Source organism: Euleptes europaea, chromosome 1, assembly GCF_029931775.1.
Source record: "Euleptes europaea isolate rEulEur1 chromosome 1, rEulEur1.hap1, whole genome shotgun sequence".
NCBI classification, from domain to species: Eukaryota; Metazoa; Chordata; class Lepidosauria; order Squamata; family Sphaerodactylidae; genus Euleptes; species Euleptes europaea.
In genome coordinates, this window is record NC_079312.1 from 167,876,050 (window position 1) to 167,898,957 (window position 22,908).

Consider the following 22,908-nt stretch of genomic DNA (forward strand, 5'->3'; position numbering starts at 1 on the left):
GTAAAGAAGGTATAAAAGAGAAGTGTAGTAGGGTAAGAAGACTTGTATTAAGTATTACTATTATTGTTTTGTTAGATAGCTAGGAAAGGATTAAGCGTTAAGTATGAGCATCGGTTTGATAGATAGCCCGGGAAGCAGTGGGAATAATAATGTAAGCCTTGTAAAAATTGTATTTATGTTGGAAAGTGTATTGCCTTGTTTCACTTGCAAAGTTATGCAACACTAGCCTGGAAACACTGCCCTGTAGAGGGAGGGGCTTATTACAGGGTGGGTGTTTTCTCGCCTGGCATCAGGCAGTGGGAGAAGAGGGAGGGGCTTATTACAGGGGAGGCTGGAAAATGGTACCTGTCTGCAGCTTTTTGAGTCAGAACCCAAAGACTAAAGAGACTTCCTCCCTTTTGCCCACTGACTTTGGGGCGGGTTAATATAATGGTTATTCTCACTGTTTCACACTCCTGGTTTGACTTATTTGTTCCCCTCCCCTTTCAATAAATGTTATTTGTTCAAGGTTAAAGTGTCCAGGTGTTGAATGGGGCATCTACAAATCCTGTGGTCACTAGCCTGGCCCTTTTTACAGCAAAAAAAGGGTTGCAATAATAAAGGAGTTAAATAGAATTCTGAGTAAAGATTTGAACGATTAATACAAAATGTACTCCCTGAAAGATGGTTCCCACTGTATGTTTGTGAATGGATGTAATTGGTAGATGTTTGTTTGTATGTTATTGGAAATTTTAAATTAAAACTTATTTAAAAGAGGGGGCAGATTTGGCCCAGGGGGGATATGTTTGACACCCCTGAGTTGCTGCATGAGAAACCTATTCTGCAATTTCTCTGGCTTCTGAGGTTCTAGCGGGCACTGCTCACACACATTCCAGCATATATTTGCCGCTATAAGGGCTAGTAGCTTACTCTTCTTTTAAAAAACGAAAAATGCCAATTCTTCGGGAGCCGAATCCTATGTGTCTGATATCACGCTGTACGCGTCTGCGACTCTTCTACAGAACCTTAGCAAAGATTGAAGGTTGGATTGAACCAGTTTTTTCTGCTGGTGAGAAAGGAAAGACGGGCCCCCACTGAACACCCAAAAAGGCTATTGTGGAATCTGCATGGGCAAAATCCATGCAGGATGTGGGCCGGGGTAAGGATGAGATGGAATAAAAAGGCTGGCTGGACCTAACCCTTGGTCTGGTCACCTGCTGACCCCCTTCCGCCAAAATCATTTAATTGCCTATCTGAGCCACTGCACTTACCACTTTCTGGGACAGTTCGTCCACCAACAGCTGATTCTCCTGGTTCTTTTCTTCCACTTCCTGGGATTTCTGGTCATAGTTGACCGCCAGCTCCTCCAGCGCTTGCAACACTTCCTTCACTTCCTCCTTGGCTGAGTCATTCTCAGACTGTAGGTGGCTCAGTTCTCTCTGCACCTTCTCGTTGTCCCCGCGGGTTGACACCAGCAGCTGGTCGGCAAAGAGGAGCGGAGAGATGGATAGGCAACAGCCCCAGTAGGCCAAAATATATTGAAGAAGCCCAAGAAAGATGTCAGGAGGGGGGGAGGGGTCCAAAACGTGACAATATGGAAAGAGGCAGGAATTGGAGGAGTTATGTAGAGGGGTAAAGGGTACCAAGGACTAAACGATGGGAGAAAGTGAGGACACACAAGCCCTTCTCCTATCCTCTTGTGAGTGTTTTGTCACCCACACTCCCGGTTGCATATGATGCCTGGCACTGCTGGGGAAGGGCCCATGCATGGTGCACACAGAAGCTGTGCTTCTGGTTGCCATGTCAGGGGCAGTCCCAGCTGTGCCCACTACCATTGGGGAAAGGGCATGCAGGTGTTGTGGGCTGCTGAGACCTCAGGCACTAGAAGAGTTTACAAGTGGGTGGGGAAAGACCCACAGGCAGGCGGTGGAATGCAGGTGGGTAGGCAAGAAGGGGGGGCTGGTAGTGGATCTCTGGCCCTTTCTACCCAGGACCCCCCAAAACATGGAACTGGCCCTGACTAGTCTGATACAGCAGGGAACCTCTTTTTCTTTTATTTTAAAATTTAAAATAACTAAAATATCCATAACAGTGAACCAAGCACTACTCTATCCATTATCACTTCCCTCCCTCTCTCTGTGATTTACACATTGGAGTGTTTTTTCCATCTTTGAGATTGTTACATTCCAGCGAGCGTCCAGTTCTTCCGTATTTTTGTCATTATTATAATACATCAACTTAATTAAAGCATAGGTTTCTTTAACCTTATCAAGCCAATTATTTAAATCAGGGAATTTCTTGCTTCTCCAATATCTCGCAAGGTTCGTTCTTACAACTGTTAGTATATGGAAAAACATAACTTGAATAATCTTTGGTTTATCTGGAAAATAATTTAATCAGCAGGGCACCTCTTATGTTCACTGCTCACCTCTTCCTGGTCCAGCATCTGCTCCTTGAGCTTCTCCATCAGCTGGCTCTGCTGGTTGATCTCATCATCCTGGACAGAAAGAAAACAATTCAGTGCTGGCTGCCCTGTGTCCTGGCAATGGAGCAAGGATCTGGGCACAGAAGCATGGGATTTCTCACCAAGGGTTAGCAGGCATAAAAGGAAAAGGACTCCGATGAGAACAGGAGCCCCTTAAGCATCAAGAAGGGATCTCAACACTAGAGAGACAGTGAGATGGAAACAGGTCTCTCCAACACCAAAGCATCTCTGACCTTGTCGTCAAGCTGCTTGTAGAGTTTGCGGATCTCCTCCTCGTACTTGTGCCGTTCTTCCTCAGAAATCCGGATGACGATAGAGGAATTGTTGTCATTGATGGGCGTCTCGTCGCAGGTGTCAGCCACCACCTTCTCCTCGTCGCTCAGCTGCTCCGTCTCCGGGACGTTCTCTCCTGGAAGCATTTCAGTTGCGGGAATGGGACAGGGTCAGCTTGGCCACTTTGGGGCACTCCTTCCCTCCCAGTGAACCCTTTGGATTCATTGCTACCTTCACAATCACCCCACAAAGTACCCATAACTGCTTCACTGCCTCTCTGGGGCCAAAGCAATGTGCAGTTCACTGGCCAGGTAACAAGTTATGTTCCCTCTATGTTCTAGAAACGTGGGGCTTTTCCAAAGGGAATCTGGTTCAGGCATATTGGTGCACTGTTTCAGTCCTTCCAATTTCCTGCAGTTCAGATATGCAGATTGCTTCTGCCTTTAATGGTCCAAGCAGCTCACGGGAATGAGGACATACTAGATAGTCTGGTAGCATACAGCTAAGGTCAGCGTCAGCATATCCTGAGGTGGGGCAGCTGCCAAGGCCCAGGTCTTCCAGTGGGGCCTACTGCCACCACTCCCTACCTGTTCTCCACGGCTGTCCATCTGCTTGTTGTGAGCCCTCCCACCAACCACACTTCCAGCGTAGTGTAGTGGTTGGATCTGGTGAACTGGGTTGGTTTCCCTGCTCCTACACATGAAGCCTGCTGGGTGACTTTGGGCTAGTCACACTCTCTCAGCCTCACCTACCTCACAGGGTGTCTGTTGAGGGGAGGGGAAGGGAAGGTGATTGTAAGCCGGTTTGATTCTTCCTTAAGTGGTAGGGAAAGTCAGCTAATAAAAAACCAACTCTTCTTCTTCTACATGCTCTGTCCAGCTCACTGTGAGAGCATGGGAAGCTCTGGAAAATGACTGAGCACATGGGGAAGGATGGATGGTGTTATGTATGTGTTAGAAGGTAAGCAGGGGGAAATCCTAGGAGCTTGAATCCTAGGCAAAGGCTCCCAGCCCTGCTCGCCCCATTGGCCGAAACCGGGCCGCACTATTGGCCCTAAGCCAGCGCGCGCCATTGGGCACCGGGAGGTTGTTCCCCCCCTATCACAGATCATGGGGGGAGCGGCCACAGGTGGCCAGGGGGGCATATAAGCAGGACCATTCCCAATGTATCCCCAGTTCTGTTCTACCCTACAATAAACGTTGGTTGCATTGAACTCCATCTCCGACCTCTTGAATCCTGCCCACGCAGACTTAACAGATGGGTAGGCAGCAGGGGGGGAGAAAGCAGGCAGGCGAGCAAGAGTGGTGTAGTAGTGGAGTCTGATCTGGAGAACCGAGTTTGATTCCCCACTCCTCCACATGAGTGGCAGATACTAATCTGGTGAACTGGATTTGTTTCCCCACTCCTACACATGAAGCCGGCTGGGTGACCTTGGGCTAGTCATACTCTCTCAGCTCCACCTACCTCACAGGGTGTCTGTTGTGGGGAGGGGAAGGGAAGGTTATTGTAAGCTGGTTTGATTCTCCCTTAAGTGGTAGAGAAAGTTGGCATGTAAAAACCAACTCTTCTTCAAGAAGGACACAGCTGTAAGCAGAGCAGAGGAGGGGAGGGGGTGCCCGGGCCCTGTTTGCCCAGGGCCCTCCAAAACCTGGAACCAGTCCTGCATGCAACAATCTTTTTTGGAGTGCCAAAGGAAGCCTCTTGTGCAAGCAGAATTAGAAATGAGGGTTCCACCCAGAACTTAATACAGAGCAACAGTCACCTTAAAGATCTGGCAGTTGAGAGGGTAGCTGCGTTGGTCCGCAGCAGAACAGCTAGAAACAAGTCCAGTAGCATCTTAGAGACCAACGAGATTTTGGGGGTTGAAGCTTTCGAGAGTCAAAGCTCCCTTCATCCCCATACGACAAAGTGACCTTTGACTGTCAAAAGCTTGCACCCCAAAAACCTTGTTGGTCTCTGAGTTACTACCGGACTTGAATCTGTCTGCAAAGGGAAACTCCACCATATCTTTATCCAGAAGTAAACTTCGTTTGGCAAAGGCCCTGAACTCCGTGCATTTTCCCATTTGTTCCTTGGCTTTTAGCCTAATTAATTATTTCCCGGTCTCTCCCGGCTGGCCATTTCCGCACTCAGGAACAAATGGCTAATTATAAGCTCTTATGAGGGGAGGAGGAATAAAGAACTTTTTTAAAAAAAACTTATGTAACAATCCAAGTTTCTAATGTTTTTAAAGTAGGGGTTGCCATTCATTAAGGATACTGTTACAAAAATTACTGATGGTATAAAAGTTACATTCATAATAGCACATTTACCAAATGATGATATAAATTTTTTTAAAAGACTATAGACTAGGATTACCACAAGGTAAAAAGTTCTTAAGACACTGCCCTACACAAGAGCTAGTAACTATTTATTGAGTCCAGCCAGCCAAGGAAGAGGGGAATTAATTAATTAGGCTGGCGGGAGACATATTATTAATAGAAGAAGAAGAGGAAGAAGAGTTGGTTTTTATACCCTGCTTTTTTGTACCGTAAGGAGTCTCGAAACGGCTTAACAATTGCCTTCTCTTCCCCCCTCACAACAGGTACCTTGTGAGGGAGGTGGGGCTGAGAGAGTTCTGACAGAACTGTGACTTGCAAATTATTTCTCGTTTGGAAAACCACCAGTAGTGAATTCAGCGCCAGCGCAAACACAGCCTCTCATTCCCCCTTGCACCCCGGCTCACCGTTGCGCCAGCGCCCGAGCTCAGCCTCCAACTTGGCGATGGTCTCCTTGAGGGTCTTGTTCTTCTCCTTCTCTTTCTCAAACTTCTTCTTCCACTGCTCAGCAGTCAACTCCAGGTTCACAGATGCTGTGTTCTTGATTGTCTTTGCCCTGCAATTGGGATAGAGATTAAATGAAAGTTCCCGTACTAGGTTTTGACTTGGGTGGAAGACCTCTGCCTTATTGTGCCCAACCTCCTCTGTTAGTGGAAAGAACACATGAACACATGAATCAGACCCTTGGTCCATCCAAGTCGGTATTGTCTACTCAGACCGGCAGCGGTTCTCCAGGGTTTCAGGCAGAGGTCTTTCACATCACCTACTTGCCTAGCCCTGCCGGGGATTGAACCTGGGACCTTCTGCATGCCAAGCAGATGCTCTGCCACTGAGCCACAGCCCCTCCCCAACTATCAAGAGACTTGCTTCTAAGAGACTGAAGCACACCCAGACCATAGATGAACAATCATAACCTCAGAATATCATCCAAGATCTGAGGTACACTACAACCTTCTGTTAGTTTTATACCAGTTTAATAGCCAAGGCTTCTCCCAATTCAGGGGGTTACCGCACTTTGTATTCCCAGCAATGTATTAAGAGTTTGAAAATGTTGTAAAAAACATCGGCTGTTACTGCACTTGTATTCCCAGCGATGTATTAAGAGTCTGAAAATGTTATAAAAAATACTGTTCGCACTTTCTATGTATTCCCACCGATGTATTAAGAGTTTGAAAACGTTATAAAAAATACTGTTCGCACTTTGTTTGGCCCCTTTAGCTGTGAAGACGTCTTCCAACCATTTATAAGCTGTGGTATTCAAAAACCCTTTTAAAGCAATGTTTTTTACAACATTTTCAAACTCTTAATACATTGCTGGGAATACAAAGTGTGGTAACCCCCATCGCTTTAAAAGGGTTTTTGGATACCACGGCTTATAAATGGTTGGAAGATGTCTTCACAGCTAAAGGGGCCAAACAAAGTGCGAACAGTATTTTTTATAACGTTTTCAAACTCTTAATACATCGCTGGGAATACAACTGCGGTAACCCCCTCAATCTGAGAACTGTACTTTTAAGGGGGTTATGAAGGCTTCTCTGTTAGAGATCCCTAATCATGCTCAGGGCCTGACTACACAACACATCAGGTCTCCCCAACCATTTTGAGCCTCCAGGGACCTTTAGAATTCAGCCACAGTATGGCAGGTGCAGCAGCAAAATGGCTGCCACAGGAGGCGGAGCCAGCCACAAAATGGCTGCTGCAGCTTACCTTCAGTCTCCAGTGGCCAATCAGAAGCCTTGCTGGGCAAAAGCCCCACCTGGCCCTACCCACTTTCTACAATACTTGGCAGGTGCCAGGAAAGTTGTCGGCAGGTGTTATGGCACCCGCAAGCCCCACGTTATGGACCCCTACAATATGTTATTCCCAGGTCCATCCTTAGGCCCACCCTGGTTTCTGTCATGGGTATGCTCCGGGAGTTCTCAGGTGTGCAGGCTGGGGCCCAACAGCTAGGGTTGCCAGGTCCCTCCTTGCAACCAGCAAGAGGTTTAGGGAGGCGGGGTTGTGGGCGGAGATCAGCATCTACCTGTTGACGTCACCTCCGGTTTGTCAGTGCTGCCCCAACTGACTGGGGCGCCAGGGAAAAAAAGCAACCCCAGACGACCACCGGAACGAGGGAATCAACAAAGGTAAAACAGGCTGCAAGCAGCACCCCATCCTCCAGCCTCACGCCGAACAGCTGATTGGGAAAAACATCTGATTAGTGGCAAGGCGCAGGGAGGGTAGATGGCGGGGGGAAATAAGGTGATGTCGCCTTGTTTCCTCCCCTCCAGCAACCCTCCCCGCGCCTCCCAGAGCCTTGCCGCTAATCAGCTGTTTTTTCCCAATCAGCTGTTTGGCACGAAGCAGGAGGACAGGGCGCTGCTTGCAGCCTGTTTTACCTTCGTTGCTTCCCTTGTTCTGGTGGTCATCTGGCACTGCTTTTTTTCTTTGGCACCCGAGTTGGATTCAACGTCATCGCGCCGGATGGCTCCCCCTTCCTTCCCCCGTCTGCTGACACCTGAGAGTTGGCGGGCAACAGGAGCAATGTGCGGTAGATTGCCCGCCATAATCGGGCAGTTGGGAACCCTACCAACAGCACAAGAGAGAGAGAGAGATCTTCAGCTTCCCCCCTGCATAATTTTGCTGACCTAAAATGGCCCTCATAGGGGAGTCCTACACATGTACCAACGGACTACATATATGTTTTCCCAGTGGGGCAAGCAGCAGTGACACTAGGACCATTTGAGGTCAGGAAAACAGCTTTTGGAGAAGGCCGAAGCCTCCTTTCCCCATGTCCTGTAGTCCCGATCTGAACTGGACACCCCATAACCATGAAATCAAGCTTCTCCTGGAAACCTCCGGTACTTGTCTGCTTGACAGGATCCAGGGAAAGTACCAAGAACAATGTGTTATGTAGTTAGGCCCTTCAACAAACTATGGATGAGGGAACGCCTCTTAAACTAAATTTGAAGCGAAGATATTCCCCTAAGTGATTAAGAATGATGCTGTGCCATGTCAGAACAGGGCTTCAGGGTTTTGAGGGTTGTTGTTTTGGGGGGCTTTGCCTGAAGAAGAACAGCATAAGGTTTAAAAGCTTGCAACTTTCAAGCAGAAAGTCGCCCCATTACCAATTCCTTGGTTCTCTCCTTCTGAAATCACCACAACAGAATGGCTAGCCAACAGCCGCTCAAGAATGACATAGAACGAGGCGCGGGGATTACCGCTGTCCAAACATGAGAGTAGATTTGGTCTCGGCATCATTGTAGCTAGAGGGCGAGCAGCAGATGAACATGGTCGTACGACAGTTTCCCCCGAGGGAGTCTTGCAGGATACGGGTCATCTTGCTGTCCCTGTAGGGCACGTAGCTCTTCTGCGTAAGACAAGATGGGGTGGACACATTCGGTTCATTCACACTCTGGCAAGAGCAATCACCAGCGCTCCATAACTACCTTTTAGAAGGATAAAGCCTGTCAACCCAATCCCTAGGGATAAGCAAAGTCAGCTTGAGATCTCTCTTCCAAGTAGGAGCAGCTGAAGGAGGGTACTTTCACTAGCAGAGGAGAACCTGTTCACCATTACTGGCCACATTCTGAGCTAATTTTCTTTCTTTTTTTTACACGTCTAACAACATGGCCTATCTGCTTTGCAAATGTGGTACATGACACATTGCAGTTGGTGGACATGTTACTACAGTCCTACTACACGTGGTCTGATATCTCCTAAAGGTAAAGGTAATCCCTTGTGCAAGCACCGGGTCATTATTGACCCATGGGGTGATGTCACATCCCAGTGTTTACTAGGCAGACTGTTTTTACAGGGTGGTTTCCCACTGCCTTCTACAGTCGTCTACACTTTACCCCCAGCAAGCTGGGTACTCATTTTACTGACCTTGGAAGGATGGAAGGCTGAGTCAACCTTAAGCCGGCTACCTGAAACCGACTTCCGTTGGGATTGAACTCAGGACTGCAGTACTGCAATTTACCACTCTGCACCACGGGGTTCTGTCTGATGTCTCTTACCCTGGGAAATATCTTGATTTATGATCCTTGAAATTAAGGGTACTAAAACACACACACACACATAAAATTTGGACTTCTTTTTACTTATTTCTTTGATTTTTTCTTTCTTTATTACAAATATCTGATTAGAAAGCAAAATTAATTCTTTCTAAACTTAGCCGTGTGATAGCATGTCCAACCAAATACACATTTTTAATCTGTTCTGTTTGTTGATCAATAATAGAATCACTATTTCCAAAGACTCACAATAGCGTTCACCCTTACTGGGGTCCTATAAGAAGACTACCCCCTCTCGTCATCTTGTATAATGTTACATGTTTTCCAAACATTTAATGAATAAAAAGGCTATCACTATCCAGTATTTCTGCCATTGAGTCTAAATTTAATATAACACCACCTTCTATATCAATACGCTTATCCTTCCAACAACCTAGAACAGTTGTGCCTTGTTGCTGAATGTTAACATTTTTGCCTGCACATTATCAGGTTTCCCTCGGCAAACATGAGGATGAAGACCTGATGAAGATCTTTACGAAACGGGATTAGGAGCCAGCAACCTGTCGTATTTTTCTAATAGTACTGAGGAAGATTTTTATTGCTATTTTTCTACCGGTACTGAAGAGATGATTTACAGTGGTATTTAATAACTGACCGACTGGTGTCGTATCGTTGAAGAAATACCCACGACATACAGAAGAACAAACTTAAAGGATTGCAACAGGACTCTTGAGTCTATGCCAGTACAATTATTGTGGATTGTAACCTTGGATGTATTTTAGTCAGTATATATAGGTAGTCATAATGTTTGCACATGATAAATTATATTTATGAGTATATGTCCCTAGGACCCCCGTGGCGCAGAATATTAAGCTGCAGTACTGCAGTCCAAGCTCTGCTCATGACCTGAGTTCGATCCCGACGGAAGTTGGTTTCAGGTAGCCGGCTCAAGGTTGACTCAGCCTTCCATCCTTCCGAGGTCGGTAAAATGAGTACCCAGCTTGCTGGGGGTAAAGGGAAGATGACTGGAGAAGGCACTGGCAAACCACCCCGCAAACAAAGTCTGCCATGGAAATGTAGGGATTTGACGTCACCCTATGGGTCAGGAATGACCAGGTGCTTGCACAGGGGACCTTTACCTTTACTTATATCTCCCTCCACCACCTACTGTTATATTTTGAGGTTGGTGTGGCATAGCTACTGTTTTGTCTAAACATGAGGACTAGACATTTAATTCTGTGTTTTTGGATTCTCAGAGTTCTAATAACAGCTTGCACTCTTTAAGATTACTTTGTGGTCATAGGACACCCATAGGATGTCTGCTGTACTACTGGAAAGCCTGGGTTGCTTAGAGACAAAGGGTTCACACATTTTGGAATTAAGTGCAGAGTATACAAAATTCTTATGACCCTAGGGCATGTGCGAGTATGAGTCCAGCGTGACAGCCAGTGTGGTATAGTGGTTAAGAGCAGTGGTTTGGAGCGGTGGACTCTGATCTGGAGAACCGGGTTTGATTCCCGACTCCTCCACATGAGCGGCGGAGGCTAATCTGGTGAACTGGATTTGTTTCCCCACTCCTACACATGAAGCCAGCTGGGTGACCTTGGGCTAGTCACAGCTCTCTTAGAGCTCTCTCAGCCCAACCTACCTCACAAGGTGTCTGTTGTGGGGAGGGGAAGGGAAGGTGATTGTAAGACAGTTTGAGTCTCCCTTAAGTGGTAGAGAAAGTCGGCATATAAAAGCCAACTCTTCTTCGTCTTCTTCCTTACCGTTCCCTCAGCCAAAGCCGAGATGACATTACCAAGGGCTGAAAGGGACTTGTTGATGTTCTTAGCCTCATCCAGCACAGAACCCTCGGCTCCCGTCTTGCTGACCTGCCAGGAGAAAGAAGATCTAGGTTATTATGGTGGGGATAAGCCCTGACGTAGTCTAGGCTGAATGAAGAAAGAAGAGACAAAGTTTCTCTTCCTTATAGATAAGCTGTCAGAGAGAGAGGAAACAGTTATAAATATGCAGAAGGCTAAAACTAGCAGCAATACTCCAGTCTTCAAATGAAAAGCTGCGGCCCTTCCAAAAATCTCAAGACTGCAGTCAAATCCCAAAGAAATTAAAGAAAACTCAGTGTCAAGGAAGCCCCCACCCACCTGCACCTGCCAATACACAAAGATATCATGAAATAATAATAATGTCAGGGTTTGGCTGCACACAGGAATTCAGGCCCTACTGCCTATCAACCCCCTGAGGTCATCAGCAAAAACCCCAAGCAATCCAGGCCTCCAGAACCCTAGTATTTAGTTCAAGCCTGGCCAATTCAGAAGTTTTATACTGCCAGCCAATCAAGGGCTAAGGTTGCACAGACTGATTATTTTCTGTGCCAAAAGAGAGTGCTGAAGTCTGAGCACACGCAGTCTATGGTGACTCACTAGGATACATCTCTGATTCAAACCCGGGGGGGCGTCCGACACAGGGCTGCCAACCTCCAGGTAGTAGCTGGAGATCCCCTGCTATTACAACTGATCCCCAGCCGATAGAGATCAGTTCACCTGGAGGAAATGACCGCTTTGGCAATTGGACTCTATGGCACTGAAGTCCCTCCCCTCCCCAAACCCTGTCCTCCTCAGGCTCCGCTAGGCTTGCCAAGCCCCGTAGCTCCACCGCAGGAGCTTTGTGGGGCCGCGGCGCACACACCTTGTGCGATGTGCCTACGTCGCTTCCGTGTTTACCCGTAAGCGACGCAGACGCTCTAGCGATCTCGGCCAAAACTCTACAGTTGCCAGAGCATCCACGTCGCTTCCAGGTAAACCCGAAAGTGACGCGTGCGCTCGCGTGTGTGCACGCATTGCCCGCTGGCCCTCAGCTGGTCGCCGGGCAGCCTGGTGGATTGGCGGGATTTTACCCGCCACCACTGGGCACTTGGCAACCCTAGGCTTTGCCCACTGGTGGCAAAGAGGAACTTGGCAACCCTAGTCCAACAAGTAGGCTAGGAGAAGACTATTTCAGTGCACGCCCTCATGCTCCTGACTCCAGAGGAGGGATTATCTCTCAGCACTGCAGGGCTGTGTGTAGATTTCAGATATCGGGCAGTTGTTTATGATTGGAAACCAAGTTTTGCCTGCCGCCATCCCAGGCCGGAGACACCGTCCGCTCCCCCTGTCGTGGTCAGCAGGGACCAGGACACTGAACAGACAGAGCTCCCGGATGAGTTGGCAGCAGAGGCAGAGGCTGGGCTCTCTACCTCCTCGGAAGTTAGCAAATGGTCTCTATCAAAGGCTGAAGGCCCCCCCCCCTGGTCCTAGCATGAGTAATGAGGGGGAGAGACAGCTGCAGCTGGTAAAATCACCCCCGCCTGTAGCTAGGCTGAGGGAAAGACTATGCAAAGATTTAGACACCCGCTGCAGGAATGCACGGGAGCATAGGCGAACACAAAGCTCTGAATACTGACAGGAGCCAGGCTAGGAATTAGTGGGGCAAAGGAGTGCAGAGAACCATATATTCCAGGCTGTTGGGAGGTTTCTCTGTGGAAGCAACGATTCAGTTTCCGGACTGCTTCGCATCCACTTTGGCTTCTGACCCTTTCTCCGACCGGCTTCAATTCCTGGAACTCCGACCCTCGGCTTGATTCACGACTCTTCTTCTGGACACGTTTGGACTCCTGTTTTGATCTCCACTGACTCGACCTTGGACCGCAGGACTACCCAGCCTACTAGCCCTGCCCGGGACCTGACACCCCCCTTCAACCCCCTCAAGCTTCCAGCACCTTCTCGCTGCCAGCCAGGTCCACCAGGTAAAGCTTCCCACTTAGTTTCTGTTCAGTCTCCATGTTTTCCTGCTTGATATTGATGAGGAAGATGCTATGGCTGCGAGAGCTGTGCTCGTTCATGTCTGCAGAGGTGGGGGAGAAAGAGAGAGAAAGACCGAGAAGGAATGAAACCTGCTCTCCCAACGGAAAGCCAAGGTGGAGATCCCATGATCTAAAGAAAGATTTCTTTGCCCTGTTCACATGGTCATTAGTAGGGTTGCCAACAGCCAGGTAGTAGCAGGAGAACTCCTGCTAATTCAACTGATCTCCAGCCGATAGAGATCAGATCGCCTGGAGAAAAATGGCTGCTTTGGCAATTGGACTCTATGGCATTGAAGTCCCTCCCCAAACCCCACCCTCCTTAGGCTCCGCCCCAAAAATCTCCTGCTGGTGGCGAAGATGGACCTGGCAACCCTAGTCATTAGGGGCTTAACCTGAAGCCACATTGGAAGATCCATTAACAGATTTAAGGTTTGGGTTTTGGGGTGTATGTGTGTGTGAAACAGAAGTTATGGAGGCCCCTGATTCAGATCAGGACCACAGCACAGGAAAAGGGTTCATGTTTTTCCCCTTTGCACCATTACCCCAGTCACAAATCCCCCCTCGCACTCCAGAGCTGGGATAAATGAAGGCAATTTAACCTGAAAGGATTAAACTGCCAAAGTTCTGATCCAAATTGGGTCTCTTTACAGCTACGGTTCTCCCAACCCCAAAGGTTGAGGAGACCCAATTCAATAAGACAGCATACCAAACGGTGGCATGACCAGGTATTAAGAGTGTCACCTGGAAAATCTGTTTTTTCCTCCTCTCAAAACATTTTTTGCTTTCATTTTGTAACATCTGGCCTGAATTCAAAAGTCTGCACAATGTTTTGTGTCCTTTGGGTTGGTCCTGATAAAAAGGTACTTAATGTATTTTGCTTTTTATTCAGGAGAGGCAAAAAATAAATACAAGTATGAACAAACAATAAAGAATAAATCCATCCCCAGATCCTTCCACATTTCATCAAGCTCAGCTGAGTCTCAGTTTGCCTGTATAGGGCTGGTCTACTTCAGAGAATTGAAGGCTGTATCTCAGAAGTACCGTTCCTCAACTATGTACACACTCTTTCACTATGGTTTTCTGCCCAACCAAGGGCTCGAAGCACTACAAAACCCTGAAAAAAAATCTCCACCAGAGATGAAGGAGAAATGAGGCTGCACACCTAAAGCAACGAAGGCTCCATCACACAACCTTTACCTCCCTGGAGAAATTATTTTTGTGTCTGAGGCCTGGCCCCAACAGAAAGGGGGTCAAACTGCACTTTCATTCTATCACTTCAGACAGCAGATAAGGGGATGAATTTAGGGTTGCCAACCTCCAGTTACCAGCTGGAGATCTCCTGCTATTACAACTGATCTCCAGGCGATAGAGATCAGTTCCCCTGGAGAAAGTGGCCGCTTTGGCGATTGGACTAAGGCACTGAAGTCCCTCCCCTCTGCAAACCTCACCCTCCCCAGCTCTGCCCCCCAAACATCCCCGCCGGTGGCAAAGAAGGACCTGGCAACCCTAGCTGAATGACTGGGGGGGGGGGGATTCACCACACACAGAAAAAACAGGATGTAAGGGAGAAGGCGGTATTAGAATCCCTTGTTTAGCACCTAATTTTTATATATATATATATATATATATATATATATATATATATATATATATATATATATATATATATGTATGTATGTATTTTATATATTAATTAATTAATATATTAATATATATGTGTGTGTGTGTACGTTGCTCCCCTATATTTAAAAACTCAATTTACATATATATGTAAATATATATATATGTAAATATATGTATATATGTAAATTGAGTTTTTAAATATATTTTAAATATTTAAAAACTCAATTTACACACACACACACATCTATCTATCTGTAAATTGAGTTTTTAAATATAGGGGAGCAACTTTCACCCACAGTCTGAAGGGGTACAACCCTGGAAATATTTTAAAACTTTATCCGTGGTTCGAAGAGCAGACCCATGTACCGCTCAAGGTTGTGACTTCTGAAAGGCAGCAAGAGGGTGCAAGAGCCAGATGTCGCCTCTAGGGGGCAGCATGGCCATGGTCCATCACAGGAAGCTTCCTGGTCCCCTGGAGACCCACATGGTCCATCTCCCACAGAGTCTCGACTTTTGGTTCCCAGAAGCCAAAGCGCCCTTCCCCACAGCACTGCTGTTGCTCAGACACGTTCCTGCCCAGCTCACTGGCCTTGCCTCAAATTCCACAGCTGGAACCTGCAGCCCTTTCCTATGCCATACATCACCATTATGTACACCTAAGCCAGCGTGGTGTAGTGGTTGAGAGGGGTGGTTTGGAGCGGTGGAGTCTGATCTGGAGAACCGGGTTTGATTCCCCCACTCCTCCACATGAGCAGCAGAGGCTAATCTGGAGAATTGGATTTGTTTCCCCGCTCCTCTACACGAAGCCTGCTGGATGACCTTGGGCCAGTCACAGCGCTCTCAGCCCCACCTACCTCACAGGGTGTCTGTTGTGGGGAGGGGAAGGGAAGGTGATTGTAAGCCGGTTTGATTCTGCCTTAAGTGGTAGAGGAAGTCGGCATATAAAAACCAACTCCAACTCCTCCTCCTCCTCCTCTTCTTCGCACTATGGCTCTATGATAGGATTCCACCTCTGATGCCACTCACTTCTGTCCCATGAGCGGGCACCATTTTTTCCTCACTTTTTATTAGAGAAATTATATTCAGTTCCTGATGGGTAGCCGTGTTAGTCTGTCTGTAGCAGTAGAAAAGAGCAAGAGTCCAGTAGCACCTTCAAGACTAACAAAATTTCTGATAGGGTATGAGCTATGACTCATGAAAGCTCATACCAGACCAGAAATTTTTGTTAGTCTTTAAGGTGCTACTGGACTCTTGCTCTTTTCTGTATTCAGGTCCTGATAGTTTCCATTTCCCGCGTTTGGGGCACTCGGGCAGATAGGACTTACATACACCACAGGTTTTTTTAAAAAACGATTCAGCAATTATTCTTCCTTCCCAAGAAATGTAGCCCCAGGAGGGAGGGCAAGAGGATCTCTAACAGAGAACTCACGGCATCCTCACCAAACGACGATTCCCAGAATCCTTCAGAGGAAGCTACGACAGTGAAACCTGTATACAACCACAGTGCGCGGTGTAGACTTGCGCAAACACATTGCACATCACCCATTAGCAGCGTTCCACAATACAACTGATGTGTTTAATTCTAGCAAGCGATAGGCCCAGAGTTCATTATGTGGGACCCTATATAACTAATGAAATACATAATGAAAGCCAGCGTGGTACAATGGTTAAGAGCAGTGGTTTGGAGCAGTGGACTTTAATCTGGAGAACCGGGTTTGATTCCCCACTCCTCCACATGAGCGGCGGAGGCTCATCTGGTGGCTAATCGGGTTGGTTTCCCCACTCCTCCGCACGAAGCCAGCTGGGTGACCTTGGGCTAGTCACAGCTCCCCTAGAGCTCTCTCAGCCCCACCTACCTCATAAGGTGTCTGTTGTGAGGAGGGGAAGGCGATTGTAAGCTGGTTTGATTCTCCCTTAAGTGGTAGAGAAAGTCGACATATAAAAACCAACTCTTCTTCTATGCAGCACAGCTCTTTCTGCCTCACACGCTCAACTTAACTGAGCCTGACTGGAAATTTAGGCTTCCTTACAACCCTCAACACCACAATTGCTTCAGTTCTGAACTCTTTTCACTTTGAGCTCTCTCTGCTTCCCTCAGGAGAGAAACCTCAAGCCGCACCATCCTGGCCTTTCTTAAGCACAGGAATATTGGGGGGCGGGCGGGGGGCTAAAATGCAGTGGCAGAGTACATGCTTTGCCTGTAGAAGGTCCCAAGGTCCATTCCCAACACGTCCAGTTAAAGGATCACAAAGAGCAGAGGTTGAGGAAAAAACAATTCCCCGCCAGAGCAGCTGCCAGTCAAACAATGCTAGATAGACCAGTGGTCTGACACATTACGCTTTCACACATGCTGAATAATTAGGGTTGCCAGGTCCCTCTTCGCCACCGGTGGGAGATTTTTGGGGGGCGGAGTCTGAAGAGGGTGGGGTTTGTGGAGGGGAGGGGCTTCAGTGCCATAGAGTCCAATTGCCCAAGCGGCCATTTTCTCCAGGGGAACTGATCTCTGTCGGCTGGAGATCAGTTGTAATAGCAGGAGATCTCCTGCTACTACCTGACATTACATTGATTCATCATTAAGCCTGTGGGCAGTTGGAATTGCACCTATTATGGTAATATATTTGTATAGAATTCTTATTGAGAAATTGATCCGCTGATGAAGCCTTGGCGAAACGTGAATAACGATCTAGACAACACGTCCATCTTCATCTTTTCCAGCTGTTCTAGTTGTTCATATGTCCTCAAAACATTTGGACAATTGCACTTACCTGGAAGTTTGAACTCTGTAAAAGAAATTGTCAAGTCATTGATAAGCAACAACATTTAGTACTTACCTTATCTTTTTGATCCTTTGTATTTTGTGTATTGTTTGTTGTATGTGTTTTCACTGTACACCTTTTTGCACTTAATATATTTAATTGCATTGGAAATTTGTGCTGTTTTTGTCTTCTTCATACTACCTGGCAGTTGGCAACCCTATGAATAATGCACTTTCAATCCACTTTCAATGCACTTTGCAGCTGGATTTTATTGTACGAAAGGACAAAATCCACTTGCAAACCATCATTAAAGTGCATTGAAAATGGATTGAAAGTTCATTATTTAACCATTTTTGGGGGAATGGGAGGCTTGGAGAACGTACTGTGAGAATTACTTTTTAACGGGACCATTTAAAGGATATTCATTGATCTAATCCCTTATTCATATTTTGTGTTAATTTTTATATTAGGTATATTAGGTATTGATTACATAATGTTGGATAAGACAAGAATAGATAAATTAAAATAATATTGGGATTAGTCCCGTTGGCAAAAGATTATACAATTTAATTTTAGACGGAAGAGGAGAGGGGGAAGTCATTTAATTATTAAATTAGAATAATATTTGTTTGTTTCTTTATTATTATATTGTTTTTATGGAAATATTAAATGAAGAAAAATAAAAAAAATATATTTAAAAAAAAGAAAGTTCATTATTTAGATGTGTGGAAGTGCCTGCATAAAGCAGCTTCACATACACTGATTTCCCTCCCCTTCTGAGTTTAAAGCAAACCTGCCCAACTTGTGGCCTCCCAAGCCAAAACGTAGCCCGCTTGTCACAAAGAACAGCTTACCAGGGGCCTTTGGAGGGCCACAATATGTGACTATGTGCTGCGTTGGAGCTGGCTCTGTCGGAGGTGGTGGGTCACAGGTTGTGCAAGCCCTACTGCAGAGACATTTTCCCGCCCCACAGTCATCCCTGCCCACTTTGCCCCTCCCCAGAACTCACTCGTGACAGCCACGTGACGGTTGGATTTCCCCTCATCGATGACGTCCAGGATTTCTTCAGGGCTGGACACAAAACGCTCAGTGCAGCCCTGCGGGCGAAGGAAAAGTAGGGTTACCCACCTGCTGGGGGAGGTTCTTGCAGGATCACGCCCGACCTCCAGACAATAGAGATCAGCTTCCTTGGAGGAAGGGGCAGCTTCAGAAAGGGCAAGAGGAATGGAAGTCTTGAAGGGACATCTCATCCTCACTGAACTTCCTCCACCTCCTCCAGGCACTGCGCCAAATCTCCAGGAATTTCCCAAGCCAGAGTTGGCAAGCTAAGGAAAAGACTATTGGACCAGTGGCGGCGACCTCATCCTCCCCTTGATATTCAACCCACAGCACCCCCCCAACCTCACACAGCTCAGTGTCACCTCTTCCTTCCCTTCACACATCGGGAGGTTACCCAGGGCATCATTTAGGAAGGGTGGGGTTTAGAGGACAGTTTCCTTACCCCAATTTAGACTCCAGTTATTCCTCAGGCATATCTATATCTCTGGTCATTAGGAGGCATAAGCAACCCATGCTTTTAAAACATAGCTTTTTGCCATTAAATAAATATATTCCACAGAGGGACTTTAGGGCTGGCTAGGAATCTTGCCTTCCCCCTACCCCAGCCTGAAATTGAGTTTACCTGAGGTAAACCATGCTTAGGTAAGCCTGAGGTAAACGAAGCAACCAATGCCTTTAAAACATAGATTTCTTGCCATTAAAAGTAGAATATATTTAATAGAGGAACTTTGGAGCTGGCTAGGAATCTTGCCTTCCCCCTACCCCAGCCTGAAATTGAGTTTACCTGAGGTAAACCATGCTTAGGTAAGCCTGAGGTAAACGAAGCAACCAATGCCTTTAAAACATAGATTTCTTGCCATTAAAAGTAGAATATATTTAATAGAGGAACTTTGGAGCTGGCTAGGAATCTTGCCTTCCCCCTACCCCAGCCTGAAATTGAGTTTACCTGAGGTAAACCATGCTTAGGTAAGCCTGAGGTAAACGAAGCAACCAATGCCTTTAAAACATAGATTTCTTGCCATTAAAAGTAGAATATATTTAATAGAGGAACTTTGGAGCTGGCTAGGAATCTTGCCTCCCCCTACCCCAGCCTGAAATTGAGTTTACCTGAGGTAAACCATGCTTAGGTAAGCCTGAGGTAAACGAAGCAACCAATGCCTTTAAAACATAGATTTCTTGCCATTAAAAGTAGAATATATTTAATAGAGGAACTTTGGAGCTGGCTAGGAATCTTGCCTTCCCCCTACCTCAGCCTGAAATTGAGTTTACCTGAGGTAAAATATTCTCCAGAGCTCTCAGAAGTGCTCTCCCTCCCATTCTGATTAGGGGTTTGAAGCCCTACGCCACATTCTACCCGGCATCTCACCTTCACAAATGGCACACGGTTCTTGTCCTCATGAACCGAGAGATTGGTCTTGGTCACTGTGGGTGAGGAGAGGAGATTATTCATTATTTATTTTAAAAATTACACACTGTCTCTTCAAAAAAAACCTTCCTGAGGTGGCAAAGTAAAATATGACAAAACCATAAAATAGCATAAAATAATTAAAACTAGCTCTGTGCATGGGTCATGCACTAAGTCGCTTCCAATTTATGGTGACCCTGTGAACCTCTGAGCCTCGCTTGAGTCTTGCAAACTGAAGGCCGTGGCTTCCTTTATTGAGTCAACCCTTCTCACGCTGGTTCTTCCCCTTTTCCTACTGCCTTCAACTTTTCCTAGCATTATTGTCTTTTCCAGTGAGTCTTGTCTTATGTGACCAAAGTATCATAACCTATATATTAGAAACCCAACCATTAAAAACTCATCCAGAGCACAAATACAGCATAAAAAAATTAACATGCTAAAAATAATAATCATAAAACAATCCTGAGGCTAGAAACAAACTGTAAAAACAATTTTTAAAAGCTCAAACCCCTTAGGTAAAAGCCTGGATAAAAAAATAAGTGTCATGGCATGGGGCCTAAAAGAGAGCAGGGTAGGGACCAGGCGAGCCTCAAGGGGAAGGGCATTCCACAGGCGGGGTGCCACCACTGAAAACACCCTGTCTTTGGTCACCATACACCTCATCTGTGCAGGCAGGGGCACAGAGAGCAGGGCTTGTGAGGAGAAGAGTATGAACAGTCACTTAATCCAGGGATCAAGTCTCTTTGGTCCTGTCTGCTGCCTGAATCCTCTGAAGTACACAGATTCCCATCAACTCCTCCTTTTGCATTCCTGGCTTCTGACGCCCCGGCGCATCTGCATAACTCTGCATATAATCCTCTTAAGGACTACTCACCATCTAGCAGGTCACGGATTTTGTCCAGGTAGATCTCAAAGTAGGAAACCTGGGGGAGAAATAATGGAGTGAATAAAACAGGCACTGGTAATTGGGAAAGGGGAATCCTTAATGTCCCTGTGCCTTGCCCACTGTGGGCATCTACCTATCCAGAAACTAATGTGATTAAAGAGGACACATCAACACATGAAGCCGCCTTATACTGAACCAGATCTTTTGGTCCCTTGGGATCAGTACTGTTTACTCAGACTGACAGCAGCTCTCCAGGGTCTCAGGTTTTTCACATCACTCATTACCTGATCCCTTTAACTGGAAATGGTGGGGGCTGAACCTGGGACCTTCTGGATACCAAGCAGATGCTCTATCACTGAGCCACAGCCTCTTCCTAAATACACTCCTGAGGGATAGCTTGACCCTCTGGGTGAGGGCTGAATTTGAGTCCAGAAGCCCATTAAAGACCAGGGCATAAGCTTTCATGAGTCAAAGTCCACTCTGACAGATACTAAGTGACTCAAAAGAACTTACACCCTGGGAAAACAATGCTGCTCTTTAAGGTGCTACTGGACTCAATTTTTTTTCTACTACAGACCAGGCCTGACCTGGGTATTCCAGGCTAGCCTCATCACATCAGATCTCAGAAGCTAAGCAGGGTCGGCCTTGGTTAGAGTTTGGATGGGAGACCACCAAGGAAGTCCAAGGTAGTTGTACAGAAGTGGGCAACGGAAAACCCCCCTCTGTTCCCCTCTCGCCTTGAAAACCCTATGGGGTCACTATAAGTCGGCAGCAACTTGATGGCAAAAAAACAATAGTAGTAGAAGAAGAGTTGGTTTTTATATGTCGTCTTTCTCTACCACTTAAGGAAGAATCAAACCGGCTTACAATCACCTTCCTTTCCCCTCCTGAGAGAGCTCTAACAGAACTGTGACTATCCCAAGGTCACTAAGCTGGCTTCGTGTATAGGAGTGGGGAAACCAACCCAGTTCACCAGATTAGAGTCCACCGCTCCTAACCACCACTCTTAACCACTACATCACACTGGGTCTCCACGCTGGCTTTCCTAATACTACAAACTAGAGTCTGCCGCTCATGTGGAGGAGTGGGGAATCAAACCCGGGTCACCAGATTAGGGTCCACCACTCCTAACCACCGTTCTTAACCACTACACCACGCTGGCTCTCCATGGTAGCTCTCCTAGTACAAGACACTAACATGGCTACTGCCTATAACAATCTTCATGGGTGAGGACTGTGACCCTTGTACAGCACCTAGCACGTTTATGGCCTTATACACATTTTTAACAGTCCCAGAACAAACTCCCCTTGTTAGACAGGATAATGTTGTGTCAGGGCCTCAGGGCCTGAGCCCTATGGACCAGCCAGAGATTTCCTGCTCCCATGCCATAGAGCAGGAGGAGGAAATATTTCCATTGTTTACTTCTGCTGCAGGTGGTTTGAGCCAGGACACTACAGACTCAAATGCTCATGGTCCCAGGAGTCAGGTGACATCAGAGAGCCAATCGCAGACCGCTTCCTACAACAAAGCTCCCAGATGTGCTTTGCTTAAGTGTGGGTCACCTGTTGCCAGGCAAAACTACCAGGATCTTTCTTTGCACTGGCTGACTGCCCAGCTATCTGCCTTGGACTACCTGGTACCCGAATTACGACACCCCTTCGCAGCCATTTCATTTGAATGTCCTGCCCGTCATGCCAACACTTGCAAAGCCTACTCCTTTGTTCCCAGCATCCACTGCCATCCTGGCTAAGGCCCTTCCCAACCAGTTCCACAGGCCCCTCACCTTAATGTGGAACTCCAGGTTCTCATCCATGGAGTAGATGTGGTTGAAGATGTCCCGGGCAATGCGTGGGATGATACCCATGAGCTGAGGGTCATGCAGTTTGCCCTGGAAGAAGAGAAGTGGTTGTCATGAGCCCAACAGGGTCCCCCTTCCAGATTTCCTCCAACAAAGCTTTGATGCTGCCTTATACTGAATGAGACCCTTGAGTCCATCAAGGTCAGTATTGTCTATTCAGACTGGTAGCAGCCCTCCAGGGTCTTTCATATCACCTACAGCCTGGTCCTTTTAACTGGAGATGCCAGGGATTATAAGAACATAAGGAAAGTCATGCTGGATCAGACCAAGGTCCATTAAGTCCAGCAGTCTGTTCACACAGTAGCCAACCAGGTGACTCTAGGAAGCCCACAAACAAGACGACTGCTGCAGCACCATCCTGCCTGTGTTCCACAGCACCTAATATAACAGGCATGCTCCTCTGATCATGGAGAGAATAGGTATGCATCAT

At 46.8% G+C, this 22,908-nt stretch overlaps 1 protein-coding gene across 4 annotated transcripts in view; it reads right to left on the bottom strand.

Moving 5' to 3' along the window:
* KIF5A (kinesin family member 5A) overlaps positions 1-22,908 on the bottom strand; it is an 82,312-nt gene that overhangs the window by 33,399 nt on the left and 26,005 nt on the right. For all 4 annotated transcript variants that reach the window (XM_056858061.1, XM_056858086.1, XM_056858069.1 and 1 more), the window contains exons 4-14: positions 22,404-22,508; positions 20,609-20,657; positions 19,696-19,751; positions 18,280-18,367; positions 12,808-12,932; positions 10,820-10,924; positions 8,256-8,404; positions 5,463-5,611; positions 2,698-2,873; positions 2,408-2,476; positions 1,251-1,457 (exon numbers count right to left, since the gene is read on the bottom strand). In XM_056858061.1, coding sequence (XP_056714039.1) covers positions 1,251-1,457; positions 2,408-2,476; positions 2,698-2,873; positions 5,463-5,611; positions 8,256-8,404; positions 10,820-10,924; positions 12,808-12,932; positions 18,280-18,367; positions 19,696-19,751; positions 20,609-20,657; positions 22,404-22,508 — 1,278 coding nt within the window. The remainder of the gene's footprint in view (positions 1-1,250; positions 1,458-2,407; positions 2,477-2,697; positions 2,874-5,462; positions 5,612-8,255; positions 8,405-10,819; positions 10,925-12,807; positions 12,933-18,279; positions 18,368-19,695; positions 19,752-20,608; positions 20,658-22,403; positions 22,509-22,908) is intronic.